Here is a 19,479-nt window from a genome sequence, read left to right as displayed (position 1 = left end):
TCTGTCTCAGATTGTGTGAGGAACTCAGTGGGTGGTGGAACTCTTTTCATAATGGCTTGACCTCATCCACACCAAATAATGAAGCCATATTGTAGTCAACATTACAATGTTTATAATATACCGCACTCCTGTTTGGGTGTCATGTTTCATAAGTAATTTAACCATTAAGAAATTACCCAGAATTTTTTTAAATCACTGAAAACAAGCCTAAACAATTTATAAATGCAACAAGATTTTATTTAAAACGTATTGTATACATATGATTTTAATTCATTTGAATATTTTTAATACATATACTGTATATCAACAATGAAATAAGTAAATATAAAATATATTTTTTCCTATATTTAACTATACACCACCATTCAAAATCTCTTATGCTCATTAAGGCTGCATTTATTTCATAAAAATTAATTACAAACAGTAATATTGTAAAATATTATAACAATCTTATATAAGTTTGATGTATTTTAATATATTTTAAAATAATTTATATTTTTAATTATATTTTTAATTTGTTAATTTAAAAAATGTGCAATTTATTCCTGTGATGGCAGATGAATTTTTAGTAGTCATTACTCCAGTCTTCAGTGTCACATAGTTCTTCAGAAATTATTCTAATATGCTAAATTTGATGCTCAAAAATCTTAAGATATAATGTTAAAAAGAACAGCACTTATTAACTTTTGCAACGTAGTGTACCAGTATAAATAGATAAAGCACCCAAATGAATTTGATAATTCAGAAACATTATTTCATTATTGTGGCAGATGAAAGCATTGTTTGACTTTTAATAAAAAGTTAGTGCAATGAGACGCAATAACTCGCAATTCATGTATTAATTTTTCTGAAGGAAAATCATTACAGGATTTATGTACAGCTCCGGGGACACAAACAATTAGGTTGAGTTTATGTTTTAATTGAAACAAAATATTTATAAATACTTTAATTTTTTCAATAGCAAAATCGAACCCAATGCACAACAAATCTCTCAACAGCCATAATCCATGACCAATTCTGCAGACCTTCCAGGCCCCTCATTTAGCTGAATCTGTCACTGAGGTCTTAAACAGTTTTTTCTTTCCAAGAGGGTTTTGGCTTGATTGGGCCATTCTCACGTCACAGTCCAGTGCCAGAGCAAACATCAGAAAGCAGAGGAGGACATGCTAAACCAATTACAGAAGTAAACAAACTCTGAGCCAAACAAATATGCTCTACGGAGTCCATAGATTAACACTATGAGTTAACAAGGTTTACCACAGATAATGTGGAAATATTCATATTGGCGATGACTCCATAGCTAATCATTAGTCTTTCATTATTACTCCATCTTTGTGTGTGTAACTCGTTGCTAAGTTTATATTTATACTGTTAATCTTGGCTTGCCTTATATCTATATTAGATTTGGTTAACCTGGCCGCATGCCTCCTGCTATGCTAAATGCTATTCACTTTGTAATGGTGCATTAAGAGGTCCGGTCTGGTCAGCAGGGGTTGTAGTGTAGGTGATAATTGGGTGACTCTGTCCCGAGCTGCTGTCTTAAGGAGCAGCGGACTGCGAGCAGAGGGAGGAAATCCCACTTTAAGACCACAATAACCATCTGTGAGCACCATCTGGCCCGGCCTCATGCCTACCACAGGGAGAGCTGGTCAGCTACAGACAGGAAGAAAGAGAAGGGGGTGGGACTCATTGTATGGGGACGTTGGATACATTTCAGCAATTCATTCCATCCTTTATTACTCGAGCACTGAGCTCAATCCATTATTTCTAAAAAAACCTGGAAGAGTGGAGTATGTGGAAACTTCAACTTGTAGGTCAAGGCCCTGTTGTTGAGAAAAAAAGCTGTTCTACAAGCACTAAGAACGCCGTCGATGTCGCCAAACAAAGCTCTTTATGAGGTCATCCAATCACCTGTGCCGGTTCAGATGAATGTGGCTTTATCCTCAGGCAACGACTGTGCATCTTTCTCTTTGATAAAGGATCTTTACAGGTAACAAGAGATTCCCTCTTGACTTTTGAGGTGCAACGAGGCATGTCTTGGTGGCGAGCGAAATTCCAGATTCCTTCGAAATCAGCTGAGGCATCACACACATGGCTTTAATCAATAGCAGGACACACATATGGCCCTGATCAATAACGGAGTATAATGACTAGTATAATGACAAAAACTAGATGCTAGTGCGTCCGGTTGGCTCTTCGGCTGTGACATGGGCCTGTCCTTTTTTAGTGGAAGGATCAGAGTGCACCCTATGCAAATATCTGGCTGAGAGGAACCGGGCACTTAACACCACTTACGAGCACAATCTCTAAAAATCCTCCACTTTAACACAACAGCTTGCCCACTTAGTCTAATGAGGACTGGGTGAAAGCAAGAGCTACGAGCTTTTCCTGGAAGGAGCTTTCGGGGCAGGAGCCGACTGAAAAGTGTGCAAGCTGCATTTAAAATGTAAATGTGAATTAATGAAGTGACAAAAGTCATTTCAGATTTATTAAATCCATTAAAAGGCATAGTTAACCCCAAAAAATTTACCTTTATTCCCTGCCAAGTCGTTCTAAAAAAATTTCCATGGAAGATGCATCATGTAAGGTTTGATGTCAATGCTGAATGATAAAGTCACTGTCATACAATTTATAATAAAAGTAATAAAATTAAATTTATAATAATAGTGATATCGCAATATGGTTCAGTGTGATTATTAAATTGCAAAAGCTGTGATTTAATTAAATAAATGTACTGCATGTTTTAAAGTCAAATTAAATAATAATGTTTATAATATAATATGATATAATACAATAATATAACATAATATAATATAATGTATAAATCATTACACACTTTTCATATCACTGTTTTAAAATAGTAATATTTATTGTTTTGTTTAATATTTGATTATCTTAAATAATAATAATAATTATTATTATTTGTTCTCACTTTATTTGTACAAGTATAAAAAAAATCAATATTTCAAAAATACAGTTAAAATAACATTATAACATGTGACTATATATAAAGAAAGGGGATCAGAATAAAAATAAGAAACTATCAAAATACATTCAATTATACCCAAATAATATATAATTTGACCAAATTGTGCAGTCCTACAAACATAAAACCGGGAGCTCCTCTTTTTAAATCACATTTTAAAATCGCAATTTGATTTTATAAAATTAATTTAGTATTGGCTGTTTTATAGGGCATTTTTTGTCTTTTTTTTTTCTTTAGCTTGAAAGCACGTTTAAAAGGAAAAGGGCAGTGTGAACATTCTGCCAAACATCTCCCTTTATGTCCATAGAAGAAAGAAAGTCATACAAGTTTGTAAGGGAGAATATTAAATTTAAGTGAAATATCCCTTTAAATCAAATTTTAAGATGGTACAGTACTAATTATGTATCCATCACTGTGCATTCGTGCAAACTGTGGTGTCTCAACTACTTTCACACAGTACATCCACCCTCAAACATACAGATGCGCTTATTCCCAAATGCACACCCTTTAACACGGCTTGCTCATAGAAAAACACACCCACGCCAACCCTATCCCTGGAGACCAATCCACTCTGTCCCCACCCTCCACAAACCAGGCGTGCCAAACTCTCACGAGAGGAGAGCTGACCACACCTCTAACCCCATGATTACTGCCTTTAACTTTCCCCTGCCTGTCCCTCTGGGTGCCCCAAAAGCAGCGACTAAAAGAGCTGCATATAACTTTGCGAGGAAGACAACATGAGTACATAAGAGAAAGTGTGTGTTTGGTGGAACTGTTGAAACACACCCAAAGTCAAAGAACAAACACATTCATCACACAGTGGGCTCTATGCAACTGGTGCCTGTTCGTATGCAAATGTTGACACTTCCTGTGTGATAACCGAAGATGGGTTCCGATACAGCCTGCTCTAAGACTAAACATAGCCTTTTTCCGATTCATTGCGCTTGCTCTGATTTCATTATTCAAAAGTTTGGTGTAAGATTTGTAATTGGAAAACAGTAATATTGCAAAATATTAAGATTTTAATATATTTTAAAATTAAAATGTATTCCTGTGATGGCAAAACTGAATTTTCAGCAGCTATTATACCAGTATTCAATGTCACATGATCATTTTTGATCAATTTAATGCATCTTTGCAAAATCTTGCTGCCCTCAAACTTTTGTATAGTAGTGTACTATGAAAGATTGACAAAACTGACTTATACAAGTTTTTTCTTCCATGAAAACAAACACGGAAAAAGCACTGATGACTCATGTTGAACTACACAGATTTTTGTCCAATCAAATTCTCCTTAAAATGAGAATGTCTAAAACTACTTGTAACTAACTAGAAAACAGCGTCATGGCAAAATAAGGATGAGCCATTTAATACACCTCACCCAAACATCTGGTTTCAATCAAGAAGTCACAATTTTGGCTGGTTAACAAGGCATCTGCTTTCAAATGTCATCAAAAAACATGTATTTTCAATAAATAAAAGAGTTTTACAAGCAAGTAAGACTACAAAATGGATTGCTGTGAACAGTAGGTCAGTGATAGGATTATACATTTATTGATGCGGAAACAAAAAAGCAATATATTGACTTCTAAAGCCACTTTTTAATGTCTATTCAATGCTTTCATCTGCCACAATGTTATCTTTAAATGATCATCATTCAGGGGTTCAGCAAATACTGACATATGCCATTAATTTAATGAATTTAATCAAATTTTTAACTGATTAACAACCTTAGTTTAAAGAGTCAAGACCCACCTGTGAACATAATGTAGCTGATGGACAGAGTCAATAGCCAAGACCATTTCAGCCAGATAGAACTTGGCCATGTCTTCAGGCAAACGATCTTCAAATTTACTGAGCAGAGTCAACAGATCTCCCCCTACATAGTAGTCCATCACCAGGTACTGGGAGGAGAGAAAAACAGGAAGTGAATAAGAACAGAAGAAACTAAAATAATTGGAAACAAAGAGATCTATCAAAGGCATTTTACATATTTTAAATTCCCTTTACCCTTGGATTAACCCATCCCATCTAAATTATCCATGACATTCTTTCATCTAAAACCTCTGTATCGTTCTTTTCCTCCAGTTTCATTCCCTCACACTCCCACTCATGAAGTTGAACTCAAAATGATAATTCATATTAGAGCCCCTCTTCTCCAGTCACGCTATATACAACTCGGCACAGATAAATATATAGTCTGCTATAAAACCGTGTCCCTTGAAATTTGTAAGCAGTGATTAATGATCATTACATTATCTCCCCTCTGGACCTTATCAAGTGAATGTGAATCAGACCCAATGTTAGCTTGAGAGTTCTCACGCACCAAGTTGTTCTCGTCCTGGAAAGCATAGTGTAACGTCGTGATCCACTGACTGTCCCCGTTCACCAGCACATCCCGTTCCTCCCGAAAACATGCCGTCTGAGAAAAAAAGGGTCAAATGTAAGAGAAAACCACTTTTTTGGAGTCAGTTATCAAATATGTGCCCCACATATTTAGAATGACTCCAACCAAGGGGTCTGTTTCCACAGTGAGGAATGGTTTCTGAATCATATAGAGCAAAGATTTTTTGTCTTTAAGTGGTTTCTCATGTAATGGGCGAAGACACTCTCCTAGGAAGCAAAAGAATGACACGCCAGGGATATAGGAGAAACGGCTGCATCAGCTGAATGGTAAAGCCTGATGCTAACTGGATCAAGATTTGCACATTATATAAAAATCAGTCTTGAGAAAACCATTACTGCTATTTGCAGCTAAAGCAGTTCGGTTTGGACCAAATCTGCTGAATGAAAGGAAGAGATGTGTAAAACCATCAGCTCACCTCAGCCCTTTTGAGCATTTCCCATTTGTTGAGAATCTTCATGGCAAATACTTTGTCTGCATTTTTCACCTTTACTACTGCAACCTGTAAAAAGACAAGAACATAAGTCGAGAAGTGATCTTAAACATAATATGGCCTGAAAACAGTGTTTTTATTGGCATTCACACAAAACTGTAACTCAGCTTGCTTGTTAAAAGTGCTTCCATTAGCATTCAGTGAAGAAAAGTACAGCAGATTATGAGCAGAATTATATAGTTGCCGATTTGTTCATCTCTACTGGTCTCTTAGGGTCTACAGAAACAAGTAAAATGATTTTTGTGTCTACAAAGCATTTTAAATCCTATTGAAGAACTGATTTTTTAAACTTCAAAGAAATGTATTCATGTGGTACCCCTCAATAACTTGGTGTCTGTAAATAAACATACAACATCTGTGGTTGGTCTCTTTACACTACCATTCAAATGTTTGTGGTTGGTAAGATTTTTAAATGAAAGAAGTTTCTTACACTCACCAAGGCTGCATTTATTTGATCAATAATAAAGGAAAAAGTACCTTTGTGAAATATTACCACAATTTTAAATAACATTTCTATATTAATACATTTTAAAATGTAATTTATTCCTGATGCAAAGTTGAATTTTCAACAGACATTGCTCCAGTTTTCAGTATCACAATATCTTAGTGGAAGCTGTGTTAGATTTTTTTCAGGATTGTTTGATGAATGTGACCCTGGACCACAAAAGTCTCAAGTGTCAATTTTTCGAAATTGAGATTTATACATCATCTGAAAGCTGAATAAATAAGCTTTCCATGTTAGGATAGGACACTATTTGGCTGAGATACAACTATTTGAAAACCTGGAATCTGAGGGTGCAAAAAAATCTAAATATTGAGAAAATCACCTTTAAAGTTGTCCAAATGAAGTTCTTAGCAATGCTTATTACTGATCAAAAATGAAGTTTTGATATATTTACGATAAGAAATGTACTAAATATCTTCATGGAACATGATCTTTACTTAATATCCTACTGATTTTTGGCATAAAAGAAAAATGCATATTTTGACCCATGCAATGTATTTTTGGCTATTGCTACAAATATACCCCAGAGACTTAAGACTGCTTTTGTGGTCCAGGGTCACAAATAGAAAGTTGCACTTATTCAAAACATTTTTTTTTTACATTATACATGTTAGTCAGACAGTCTATTCCTGTCTAAAAGGGCAATTATTTGTAACAGTATGCTGCAAATTCAATCTCTGTGAGACTACAAACAGTAAAGTTTGAATACAAATAAAAACAGATGTCTGTGTCTGCCAAGAGATCACAATGCTAGGAAAGTAACCTTCTTATGATCTTATCTAGCATCTGCCTTGAAGAGGAAATATTAAACATTAAGTCCAGTTAGGCGTGTGATGTCTTCACTCTATTAAACGATGATCAGAGAACGTAACAATGTTCTGGCAATGTTCAGTGACTTGATCGGGAAAGAGCACACTGTTCTTGGCTCTGACTTGGATGATAGAAGAGTCTCCTTCAAAGTTCTTTGCTCTTCGCTTTCTGCCATCAAGTATGTGATGACATCTTCAGAAACTAACATTATGTATGTTTATAGTATGCTTAGTACTTAGTTAATAACCTACAAACATTTATAGTATATAAACATTTTAATTAAAAAAAATCCCATTCCAGTTAGCAGCATTTAAATGTGTTGAAAATTGTTGAAAAGAATGACCATAGAACATATTGACAGTTTTTCTCAAATTTGAAATTCAGTAGCAGCTACTGGCTCAGAAGTCTCCATAGGAAATGATGTCATCTGCCCTTCTTCTGCTTGCCTAAGCTTATACTGATCCATCAGGAGATGAAAGTGTGTGACCGATCCTCAATCTGTTCCTTCGCACGTTTTCTCACAGCTGCATGGCTTCCTTTCTGGTGTTATTTTAGAAACAGCCTCACATCAAGCAGAAAAGACTTTCTGCTAGCTTTCCATGAGCTGTTGATTCCAGCTGAACTGAAGTGAGCAGACTCTAGGCCGGAAACCCTGTCGAGTGGTGTGTCAGACGAAAACGCTCCCATTGAGGAGGTTGCAGATGAATCATAGCTCACCAGACTGGAGAAAACCGAAGGACTGACACATATTGCCCCTTAAAATCTACTTTAATCTCAAGCATCTTTGATGTAGCTCACAGAGACTGTAACATCTTATATCAGTTTCTGTGAGGACATGTGCATTCCTACCAGGACTCATCTATTCTACAACAATGACAAACCATGGTTCACTGCCAAACTCAGACAGCTCCGTCAGGCCAAAGAAGATGCTCACAGAAAGGGGGATAAAGTCTTGTACAAACAGGCCAAATACACACTGGAAAAGGAGATCAGAGTGGCAAAGAGGAATTATTCTGACAAGCTCAGGAACAAATTCTCTTCCAGCGATCCGGCTTCAGTGTGGCTAGGATTAAAGGACATCACCAGCTACAAAACACCACCCCCCAGCACTCTGGAGAATCAACACCTGGCAGACGACTTAAACGAGTTCTTCTGTCGTTTTGTCGTTTTGAACGATCACCCCACACCCGCCCAGAACACCCCTCCACACAACCATTCACACCTCCAGCAACCCCTCTCTCCCCCACACCTACAATTCAAATCAGCGAAGACGATGTGTGCCAGGTCTTCAGGAAGAACAAAAGAAGGAAAGCACCTGGTCCAGATGGTGTGTCACCAGCCTGCCTAAAAATCTGTGCTGAGCAGCTGGCCCCCATCTTCACACAGATCTTCAATAGATCACTGGAGCTGTGTGAAGTCCCCTCATGCTTCAAACGCTTCACCATCATCCCCGTCCCAAAGAAACACAAAATTACTGGACTTAATGACTACAGACCTGTGGCACTAACGTCTGTAGCCATGAAATCATTCGAAAGACTGGTTCTGGCTCATCTGAAGGACATCACTGGACCCTTACTGGACCCCCTGCAGTTTGCCTACAGAGCAAACAGGTCTGTGGATGATGCAGTCAACATGGGACTGCACTTCATCCTGCAGCATCTGGACAGACCAGGGACTTATGTGAGGATCCTGTTTGTGGACTTCAGCTCTGCTTTTAACACCATTATCCCGGAAACCCTTCAAAATAAACTAACTCAGCTCTCCGTCCCCACCTCCGTCTGCCAGTGGATCAACAGCTCCCTGACAGACAGACAGCAGTTAGCAAAGCTTGGCAAATTCACATCCAGCACTCGAACCATCAGCACTGGAGCTCCTCAGGGCTGCGTACTCTCCCCACTGCTCTTCTCCCTCTACACCAACGACTGCACATCTAAAGACCCCTCTGTCAAGCTCCTGAAGTTCGCAGACGACACCACACTGATCGGCCTCATCCAGGACGGTGACGAGTCTGCTTACAGACAGGAGGTTAAGGAGCTGGCTGTCTGGTGCAGTCTCAACAACCTGGAGCTTAACACGCTCAAAACAGTGGAGATGATCGTGGACTTCAGGAGAAACCCCCCTGCTCTCCCCCCACTCACCATCATGAACAGCACCGTGACTGCAGTGGAGTCATTCAGATTCCTGGGCACCACCATCTCTCAGGACCTGAAGTGGGATATTCACATTGACTCCATTGTCAGGAAGGCCCAGCAGAGGTTGTACTTTCTTCGCCAGCTGAGGAAGTTCAACCTGCCACAGGACTTACTGAAACAGTTCTACTCTGCCATCATTGAATCCATCCTCTGCACCTCAATAACTGTCTGGTTCAGCTCAGCTACCAAATCTGACCTCAGAAGACTACGGAGGGTAGTCCGGACTGCTGAGCGAATCATTGGTACAACCCTCCCCACTCTCCAAGAACTGTACTTATCCAGAGTGAGCAAAAAGGCTGGTAAAATCACTCTGGACCCCTCACATCCAGCACACAACCTCTTTGAACTTTTACCATCTGGTCGACGCTACAGAGCTCTGAGAACCAGAACGACCAGACACAGGAACAGTTTCTTCCCTCAGTCAATACATCTCATGAACACTCAATAAATAAACGTAGAACACACAACTAATACATTATCCATTCACCACACTCACTTATTTTATTTTCTCATTTCTAATTTGCACATACTTGACCTGTACATACATAGTCGCCTATATTATATATTATATATTGTGTATTTTTTTTTTTTTTTTTGCTGCTTTGTACATTGGTCATTGGCTATTTCCTGTTATTTTGTTTCATTACCTGTGTCCTGTCCTGTTACTGTCCTTCTGTTGCACTGTGGAGCTTCTGTCACTACAACAAATTCCTTGTATGTGTAAACATACTTGGCCAATAAAGCTCATTCTGATTCTGATTCTGATTCTGATGTATTTCCATCCACCCAATCTAATAAATGTGTTGCCATTTTTATAACTCAAACCTATCCGCCGTTAAAAAAAGTTTAAACTGTCTTTTTGCAGACACAGCTGGTAATGTATTTCACCACTTGGAAATTTTAAGGTACTTGATTTCAGAGGAATTTGTTTAAAGCAGATCTATATGTTAAAGGATTTGATTTGGTCTTCATATACTCACTATTCTGTTGTTCCCAAACCTATATGAATTTCTTTTTTTCCATTGAAAATAAAATGAGAAACTTCTGAATGTGGAATAAAGCTTTCAAGCTACAAAAAAAACTAAACATAAAATGATCATAAAAATAGTCTGTACAAATTGTGTGCAATATTTCAAGTCAGAGCTGCCAAGATATTCCTCAAATATTAACTTTTTTTATTCCACGGAAGAAAGGGAGTTGCACTGGTTACAAAAAGGGTGAGTAAATAATGACAGAATTTTTATTTTTGGGTGAACTATAACTTCAACTCAATTTGGAAAAGTACAAGTGCCACAGAGCTGTTTTCTCAGTCGCTGTGAAATAAAACCTGAATAAAAATTCCATAAACCATTTGTTGGGGTTTTAAAGCATGGCTGCTATCCAATGTTCCCACTTCATGGGCCATTCTGAACAGCCAGGCCTCACTAAGTAACCTAATAGTGCTGGTTTCCTGGCCTACCTGTGCACCACACATTCCCCAGTGACTACATCACACATCTGTCATTACAAAAGAACTGCCTCGGGCTCTCAAAAGTACCAAAGAAGACATGAAGAATGTCCTTACTCTGCAACATACCTGTTCTTATGGTAAAGCAGTATGTTAACTCATTAAATAATACAAAGGGGCTGTTATGGGAGCTAAAAAAACAATAGAATGTTCCAAATGGAGTGAGAACAATAAATACCTCTCCAAACGCTCCCCGTCCAATCACCTTCAGGATCTCGAAATCTTCCTTGTGCAAGCGCATCTGTTTCACCTTGGATGTGAAAGGTTTGGCTGCAGAAAAAAAAGAAAGGGGACAAAATCAGTATAATTTAGCTAAAAAAATATATATTTTAAAAATAATAATACAAATACAGAAATTTTAAAAACATATAGAAATATATGCTACCATTCAAAGGTTTGAGGTCAGAAAGATAAAAAAGCAAAAACAAGAAATGAATAAATAAAAACACTTCTATTCAGCAAAGATGCATTTTGATCAAAATAAATCAAATACATTTTAAAACAAGAGTTTTGAACTTTCTTTCCATTAAAGTATCCTGACATCAAAGTGTTGAACTTCAAAAATTAAAAACAAAACGTTTCTTGAGCACCAAATCAGCATTTTAGCATGACTTCTGAATAATCATGTGACATTGAAGACTTGAGTAATGGCTGTTGAAAATTTAGCTTTGCCACCACAGAAATACATTTTATTTAAAACTTTATAAAAATAGAAAAAGTTATTTTAAATTGCAATAATATTTCACAGAATAACTTTTTTTTAAATAAATGCCTCCTTGTTGAAGAGACTGGTTTCAAAAATTTTACTGACCCCAACATTTTGAACAGTTATTAACAATTCATTTATTTATGAAAAACTACTGTTTTCAGAGTTATTCTTAATTTTTTGTCAAATTAAATACTTTTAAACAATTTGTTGTAAATATTATGTAAAATAATGAATTCTTCTACTACAGCAATGTTGTGCGTGTTATTCCCAGGGTGGGAAACATGGGAACAGAGGAGGAGATGATCTCAACCGCAGTGCGATAAGGATAAAAGTCTGCCGTGTTTATCCTCAACAAGAGTACAAACACACCACCCACACCTGCCACAGCTTTACACTTAGCATCTCAGAACGAGGTGAGCATGACCTTCTTAAAACATCTTTTTACAAATGGCTCTCGTACACATTACTGAGGTGTTCTGTTGCAAAATCTTTCCATGGGAGCACATTGCCACTGCTGCAGACTCACAGTTTAGTCCATAAACTCTCATCCAATCAGCATCAAGCACACAGGGTGGGGTGGCTCTGTTGCTATAGCAATAATGGATTGTGGAGAGGAGAGAAATTCAAAAAAAAGTCACATAGGTGTCAGACTACAGAACTGTTGTATATTTTAAAAACTATTTTTTATAAATGTTTTACCAACTAAAATATGTTTCAGCTAACATTCATTAACAAAGTCAGTTTGATTTTTTATATATAATGCAATGACGTGTGATTTGTGTCTAAATTACTTCTATAATTACTTCTATAAAACCTCCTTATTTTTACTATCTAATAATAAACTAAGAATAAATAAAATATTTCCCACACAATATTCTGATTCTATTTAAGGGGTAAGTTTCAGAGGAAATAAGTGGGTAGATCAGCAAGGTACAATTGGTGGCTCCGAGGCATTTTGGTCCCAGCAGGCCTTCATTACTCAGCCAGGTCATTACGTCTCATCAGAACTGCTCCACATTACTACTGTAATTACACTTTAGCACTGACCCACTGCTAATCAAAACAGTCGTCACAGTCACATATCACAGACCAGCTACTCTATCACACACACTGCTGACAGCTCAAAACACGCTAATAATACCAGCAATATGTAAACACTATTGAACAAGGGATAGGTAGTATGACCAAAGCATTATATCATGCTAGGAGTAATTTTTTATGATGATGGTATATATCACAACTGTGTGTGTATATATTATTTAATAAGAAGAAAAAATTCTAAATTTCAACCTAAATTAAACATAAATAAATAATACAGTATATTTATATTATTACTTATACTATTATATATTATATGTTTATACTTATATTTTTGCTGGAAATATTTAACGTGTGTGTGTGTGTGTGTGTGTCAGTTCAAGACCACAACTGTGTGAATATATTATTTCATAAGAAAAAAAATCTACATTTCCAGCAAAAAAACAATAAATAAATAAATAAATGTGATGATGATGATGACAATAAAAAAAATATATACTACGCATTATCATACTTGTAAAGGCATCTTTCTTTGGATTCCTTTTTTTTTTTTAACTTGATAGAAACAAACCTGAAGCTAATGGTAAGTCTGGCATCAGTTCAAAATCAGCCTCACATTATGGAGACAAAAAAAAACGATAATTTAGATGCTAAATTCTAACTGGATGTATCAAATTCATACCGCCCAGCCTTACCACTGAGACAGAGTAAAAATAACCTCAGACATCTCTGGATAGAATCAGCCACACTTGACCTCTAAGAAACTTTCAACAGTTTTGACACGAGTAAGCGGTGGCCACATGTTAAAATAAGTGTGCCACTGCAGTGGGAGTCATGCGTTACATCATACTCACCATTGACTGCATACAATTAGGCATAACGCTCATAACCAACAACCACCAGAGTCCTAAAAGACTCCTCTGTTCCACAGACACCATGGACTGCAAAACAACCACTGAATAAAACACTCCACAAGAATGAATCGCCAGTAACCACATCATAATGGGACCTGCAAGGCTCTTTAGAGAGTAAAAACAAATAAACGTAGACGGAGCGAGGGGCCCATCCACGGAGAAATCCATGCGATACCTGTGCATTATCATGAAGCCAGCGCCGCCCTATGTATCCAAGGATCAGTGGGTTAACAATATTAGCTTTGATGGTTCTCTTGTTTAATTTTGGCAGCAGAACAATAGTTATACAGTATCACTTACCTGAAAACCTAATAAAACAACATGGCATGCCAAACATAGCAACGGTCGCCATGACAAATGAGAGTGAGGTAATCTGCAGTGCTGTAAATGTAAACTTCTCCACCACATTATTCACTGTATGGCTGTTTATGATCCTTTCAAAGAACAGTTGGTATTATAGAGGGTGTACAAACCACTGTTATTTATTTTATTTTTTTTTATGAGTAAGATTTTATTTTTAATTCTATTGTTCTTAAAGTTTTAGTAATTTTGTTGTTTTCATTTTTATTACTATTTTTTAATGTGTCTATATAGATTTTATAAATTTATTTTATACCTTTGACAATAAATTATAAAAATAATATATATATATATATATATATATACATACAGGGGAGACATCCCAGGATACAGACAACTGTGGGGGGAGAGGCAGGTCAATAGGGGGAGTATGAGTTACCAATCCTAGTTTAACTACTTTATCCTTAAAAAACCTCGAGAAGCTTTCAGAGAGAGCAACAGAGGCAACAGACATAGTAATGACTGGGGGATTAACAACAGAATTGATAAAGGAAAACAAGACTTTAGGTCTAGACTTATTATGTAATATTAAAGTTGAAAAATAGGTTCCTTTAGCCGATTTGGCAGCTCTCTGATAAGCCAATAAACTGTCTTTGAACAACTGTAGTGAAATGTATAGATTGTCCTTCTTCCATTTACGCTCAGCCTTTCTACAAGCTTGCCTTAGCAGCCGAGTCTCAGCGGTATGCCACAGTTCAGATTTATCTTTGTGCTTAAGAGGCTTTAGAGGAACAGTCTCATTCAATACATCAAGCCAGATGCTATTTAACAAACTCAGATGTTCATCCGCATCCAGGTCCGCTAACGGAGAGTCCAGGAGTAGATGAGAACAGGATTTAATAAAACACTGACTAAAACTTTCACTGAACTGAAGAGAGTAAACCCTGGACATACATAGATGACGTTTTAGTAGAGACATGAGGAAGACTAGGAAGAGACATGGAAAATAAAATAGGCTTATGATCAGAGAGCATATAATCAGAAAATATAATATCAGAAATATCGACCCCGTAAAAAAGAACAAGATCCAGAGTATGACTGTGGATATGAGTGGGATCTTTAACCCACTGTATCAGATTAAAAGCATCAATTATATTAATAAATTCCCTTGCCAGAGGGTTTGACTTACAGCAGACATGAATGTTAAAATCGCCCACCAATAAAAAACGATCAAATCTAATAACAATGTTACCAATGAAAACTACCAATATTAACAATTTTATTGTATCTTCACTTCCTATTGTCTTTCACAAAGTCTCTATGCATAAAAATGGTGAAATGCCAAACATAAAAAAAAATTATTTACAATTAAATTGTGTAACAATTTCTAAAAAATTATATAATAATTAAATAAAACATTTATTGTTTACTTAATTTAAACCACACATATACACATATGTATATATATACACACACATATATACATATATATATATATATATATATATATATATATATATATATATATATATATATATATATATAGACACACACACACACACACACACACATTTAGATTATGATATAAAAAGTTAATATGCAATAATATCAGATTTTCACTACACATCATCATGACCAAAAGATTTCACAATGACTACATTATCGTGAAATGTATAGAAATGAAAAAGAAGAAAACTGAATTTTCAAAATAAAATTATTTGCATTGTTTTCTTAATATCTGGCTTAATATGAAAGTCCCAGTGCCTCACAACTGCTACTGCTAATAACGGCCATAAATAAGACGAGTCCCTACAGACTGAATAAATTTACAAAATTAAGGGGTCCTCCTGACTAGTGATCGACCGATATAGATTTTTTATAACCGATACCGATACCAATTATTTGCATGTTTATGTGCCCGATAACCGATATGCAGAACCAATATTTATTTACTGTGATAATGTAAATAAATTACTGTGTGAAGTAAGTCCATACTTCACTTTGGTTTTTCCTCCTTTCAGTTATCTTAAAAAATGTTTTGAGAATTAGCAGTCTTTCATGCAGGGCTCTAGACTCATTCTTCCCACTGATCTCACTTTTGCACTAACTTTCTCAGTTGGTCGCACGAGCACATAATTTGGTTGCAATTTGTTTTTTGTTTTTTTGTTTTTGCTACAACATTTGATTAATCAATGCATGCTAATGAACTTGTATCATAGTTTATAGTTATATGGTAACGAAAGTGTTCAACATTTAACTCGTTCTTTTTCATCTGTATTATTTGTGATTTAAATTTTGTGAACAGGAATTCCTTTTTTCGTGCGCTTTCACTTTCAAATTTGCGATCTTGGCGTCACATTTTACAAGAAAAGATAATTGTCTGTTTTGCTTATATCTATACACCTTTCACTTTTTAAGACTAAAACAAAAGATGGATTCATTGTTATTCTTAATTAAAAAGCACAACAACAATAAAACAGTACATTAAAATGACAAACTAGCTTACATAACATTTATCAACAAAAACGCCGAGGCATGGCACAGGACACATCACATGCTGTACTATATACCGAGTATATTACAGAATGTTTAGCAAACTCTGAGGCAGCAAATAAATATTAATATTTTTTTTAATTAAGGAAAGCCTCCATAGCGTAACGTGAGGTAAACAGCAAAGATAACAAGCTTCTCAAAACGAAAACAAAAAGAAAAGTAAAACTAAACTGGCTGTAGCTGACAGGACTTGCATGTTTTTTCTACAAGAACACCAGCATGTTCATCTTCTCTGGTTTAAGAAGCGGTCTTTTACTTTAGTTTGAAAACAAAATCCTCCGTTACGCTCCATCCGTGACGCGCACCTTCGCGCTCGTGCTGACTCGCCGAGTATAAACCAGGCTCTACCCACGAAGCGCTCGCGCTGAAAGCACCTCTCTTCATGTGATCAGTGAAATCTGACTCCTGCTATAATGTGCCGCGGCTCTGCAGTGCGCGCTGTATGAAGCAGACGCTTTAGAGCAGAGCAGACCAGGCACTCGTACAAATGTGACCACGTCAAATTTTAACTCGCAAAAAATTACCATTTTGGTCGCAGTCTAGAGCCCTGTCATGTTAAATTTAATCTTCGTATTACAACAATAAAAAACATTTTATTTATAAAAAGCTTTAGCAGCAACACTAATATTAGCAGTAAGCAAAATAAACGTAGAATGTCTAATGTTTTCAAATGGAGAAAATAAATAAAGGACAGGAGTCATATCAACATTTTTAACTACAGTTTTAGTAGGTTTATAAGCTGTTTAATAGGCTAAAGAGTGAAGAATAATTCACTGGATAATGTTAATTCACGGAATCATATTCTCTGGAATATTGGAATATATTGTATTTTATTGCATTTCTCAACTGGCATGCTCTAAATTATGCTGCTGACAGCGCGGTTTATCTATGCATTTACACAGAACTATAGGCTACTCAAACTGCGATCGATTGCAGAGAATTTCCATAGAGTTGTATTAATTTAGATGTTTATAAATTAAATAATGGTTATATAGTAAGTGTTAATACAATTTAGGGTGCTTCAAAAAAGTGAATCTTGTGAAAAGTTACATGCAGTCGCCGAGCTGAGCATTTCTTGAGCATCAACCCGCTGAGTGAACTGCAATATGAAAGCGGCTTCACGAGACTAATGATGAGCATATAGACAACAGAGAGAGAATTAAATTCAATGCTTTTATTTCCAACATGCAATCATTCATGGCTGTATTATTTAATTCATGCAAAGTTATGTCTTTATTTGGAGAGAACTTGACGGATTATCTACGTGACTCCGACTTCACGAGACTAATAGACCACAGAGAGAGAATTCAATTCAACGCTTTTATTTCCAACATGCTCTAATTCATGGCTGTGTTATTTCAGGCAAAGTTATATCTTTATAGGGACAGGGTTTGACAGAGTATCTTATTTATCATATTTCTTAGAGCCAAGTTGCATAAACTACATATCAGGCATTTATGTAATACATCTAATTTGTGCATTAATGACTGTAATATTAAATAGTTTACTAACTACAGCAAATCAAGTACCTGCACGCCGTTGTTGTTGTTGTTGTCTCGTCTCCCCTCAGATGCGCTGCAATTGCGATCCTGCGTGCAATTCTCGGTGCGTTTATCGGTGAATCCGATATTACAAAACCGATATCCGATTATGGAAAAATGCTTAAATATCGGTAAATCGATATATCGGTCGATCTCTAGTCCTGACCAGGGGTTCACTTCATTGATGTGATGGCAGCCCCTGTTATTAAACAAGCTGGCAGGATATGAAATGAATTTTTAAAAATCATGGGTGCTTTCAATCCCTATGGCAAAGTCATGGCTCATAGTAACATGTAGTTAGCGGGGGTGATATATGAAACCCTCCGTGAGGACAGGGGAAAGCATTAAATCATTAATAAGTACCAAACGTACATAAACATGCCTGAGAATCACTTTCATACTGCATTAAAATGCAATGGGGCGATAAATTGTGTTTTATGCTAGAGTGAGCACCCACGACGCTTAAATTCCCAGCAATATATACCACCCCTAAAGCATCCCCTATTGCTCTCGAAGCATGATGGCATGGCTTGTGTCAGACAAGACAAAAACTACATTTGTCTAAACCACTGCAACGCACAAACAGGATATTCCCAAAATACAATGAAGCCAGAGGAAGAACAAAGAAAGCCAAAAGATTTTGGATATTTCATGGCTCCTGTGCTAATGTTCATCAAGAGAAAAATGCAAACAGACGGGGTAAGAGAAGAATCACCCATCAGACATGCCCCCCATGCTGTAAGTGCATTAATGGAGCAACAGTGCAAAACCCACGGCACATGTAGCACAGGCAGCTATTTAAAAAATTCACTGAATGCAGGAAGGTTATGTGACAAATGACATTTGAGGAAGCTGGTGCCGCCTCTCACAGACACAATACACAAGGAAAGAGCACATAAGAGCAGAAACATGTGGCTGGCACGACAATAAACAGAAACTCTGCACACAAAAAACAGAGATGAAATGTGATGTTAAACACGTGTTTGACACTTTACTGAGTTCCTGGTTATTGCAGCTCTTTGTGCTCCAGCAGATGCATCACCCATTTTGTAAAATGATCCAGCACAGCAATCCCCTACTTTTTCCATCTACAGAAATACATAGACTGAGTCATGCTACTGCATCAAGGTTAGATAAGATGCGATTAAAATACAGGAAGTAACCATTCACCTTTAAAAGAACACCATCAGGCCCAATGGGGAGTGATAGGACAGACAGACACCAGAGAGGGTGTCCTGCATTCAAAAAAAAGAAAAAGAAAACGAAAGAAACAGATGTGCTAACCTGCTGATTTTGTCATTAACATCACTGCTAAAGTCTCAAGTGAGAAAATAAAGAGCAGGTTAGTTCAGGCCAAAATTAAAGGGGTGGTTTACTGCCTTTTTCTTTGCTTGATTGTGTTTATGGGGTGCAATATAACATGTCTTCGTGTTTCGTTTGTTAAAAAATGCCTTATTTTTCATAAATTTCACCTTTATTGTAAGCCGCTTTCTCCTCTGTCATTTGAACGACCGGTTGACTTCCTGA

The 19,479-nt window shown here is 36.5% G+C and overlaps 1 protein-coding gene across 1 annotated transcript in view; it reads right to left on the bottom strand.

Annotated features, from left to right (window-relative positions):
* Positions 1-19,479, bottom strand: part of LOC306880267 (serine/threonine-protein kinase MRCK alpha-like) — a 62,637-nt gene that overhangs the window by 28,892 nt on the left and 14,266 nt on the right. Inside the window, exons 2-5 of the mRNA XM_079433699.1 lie at positions 11,076-11,167; positions 5,809-5,892; positions 5,313-5,408; positions 4,742-4,890 (exon numbers count right to left, since the gene is read on the bottom strand). Of these exons, the coding sequence (XP_079289825.1) occupies positions 4,742-4,890; positions 5,313-5,408; positions 5,809-5,892; positions 11,076-11,167 (421 nt within the window). The remainder of the gene's footprint in view (positions 1-4,741; positions 4,891-5,312; positions 5,409-5,808; positions 5,893-11,075; positions 11,168-19,479) is intronic.

Source organism: Barbus barbus (assembly GCF_936440315.1).
Source record: "Barbus barbus genome assembly, chromosome: 14".
Taxonomy (NCBI): Eukaryota; Metazoa; Chordata; class Actinopteri; order Cypriniformes; family Cyprinidae; genus Barbus; species Barbus barbus.
This window is presented reverse-complemented; position numbering and strand designations above follow the sequence as displayed.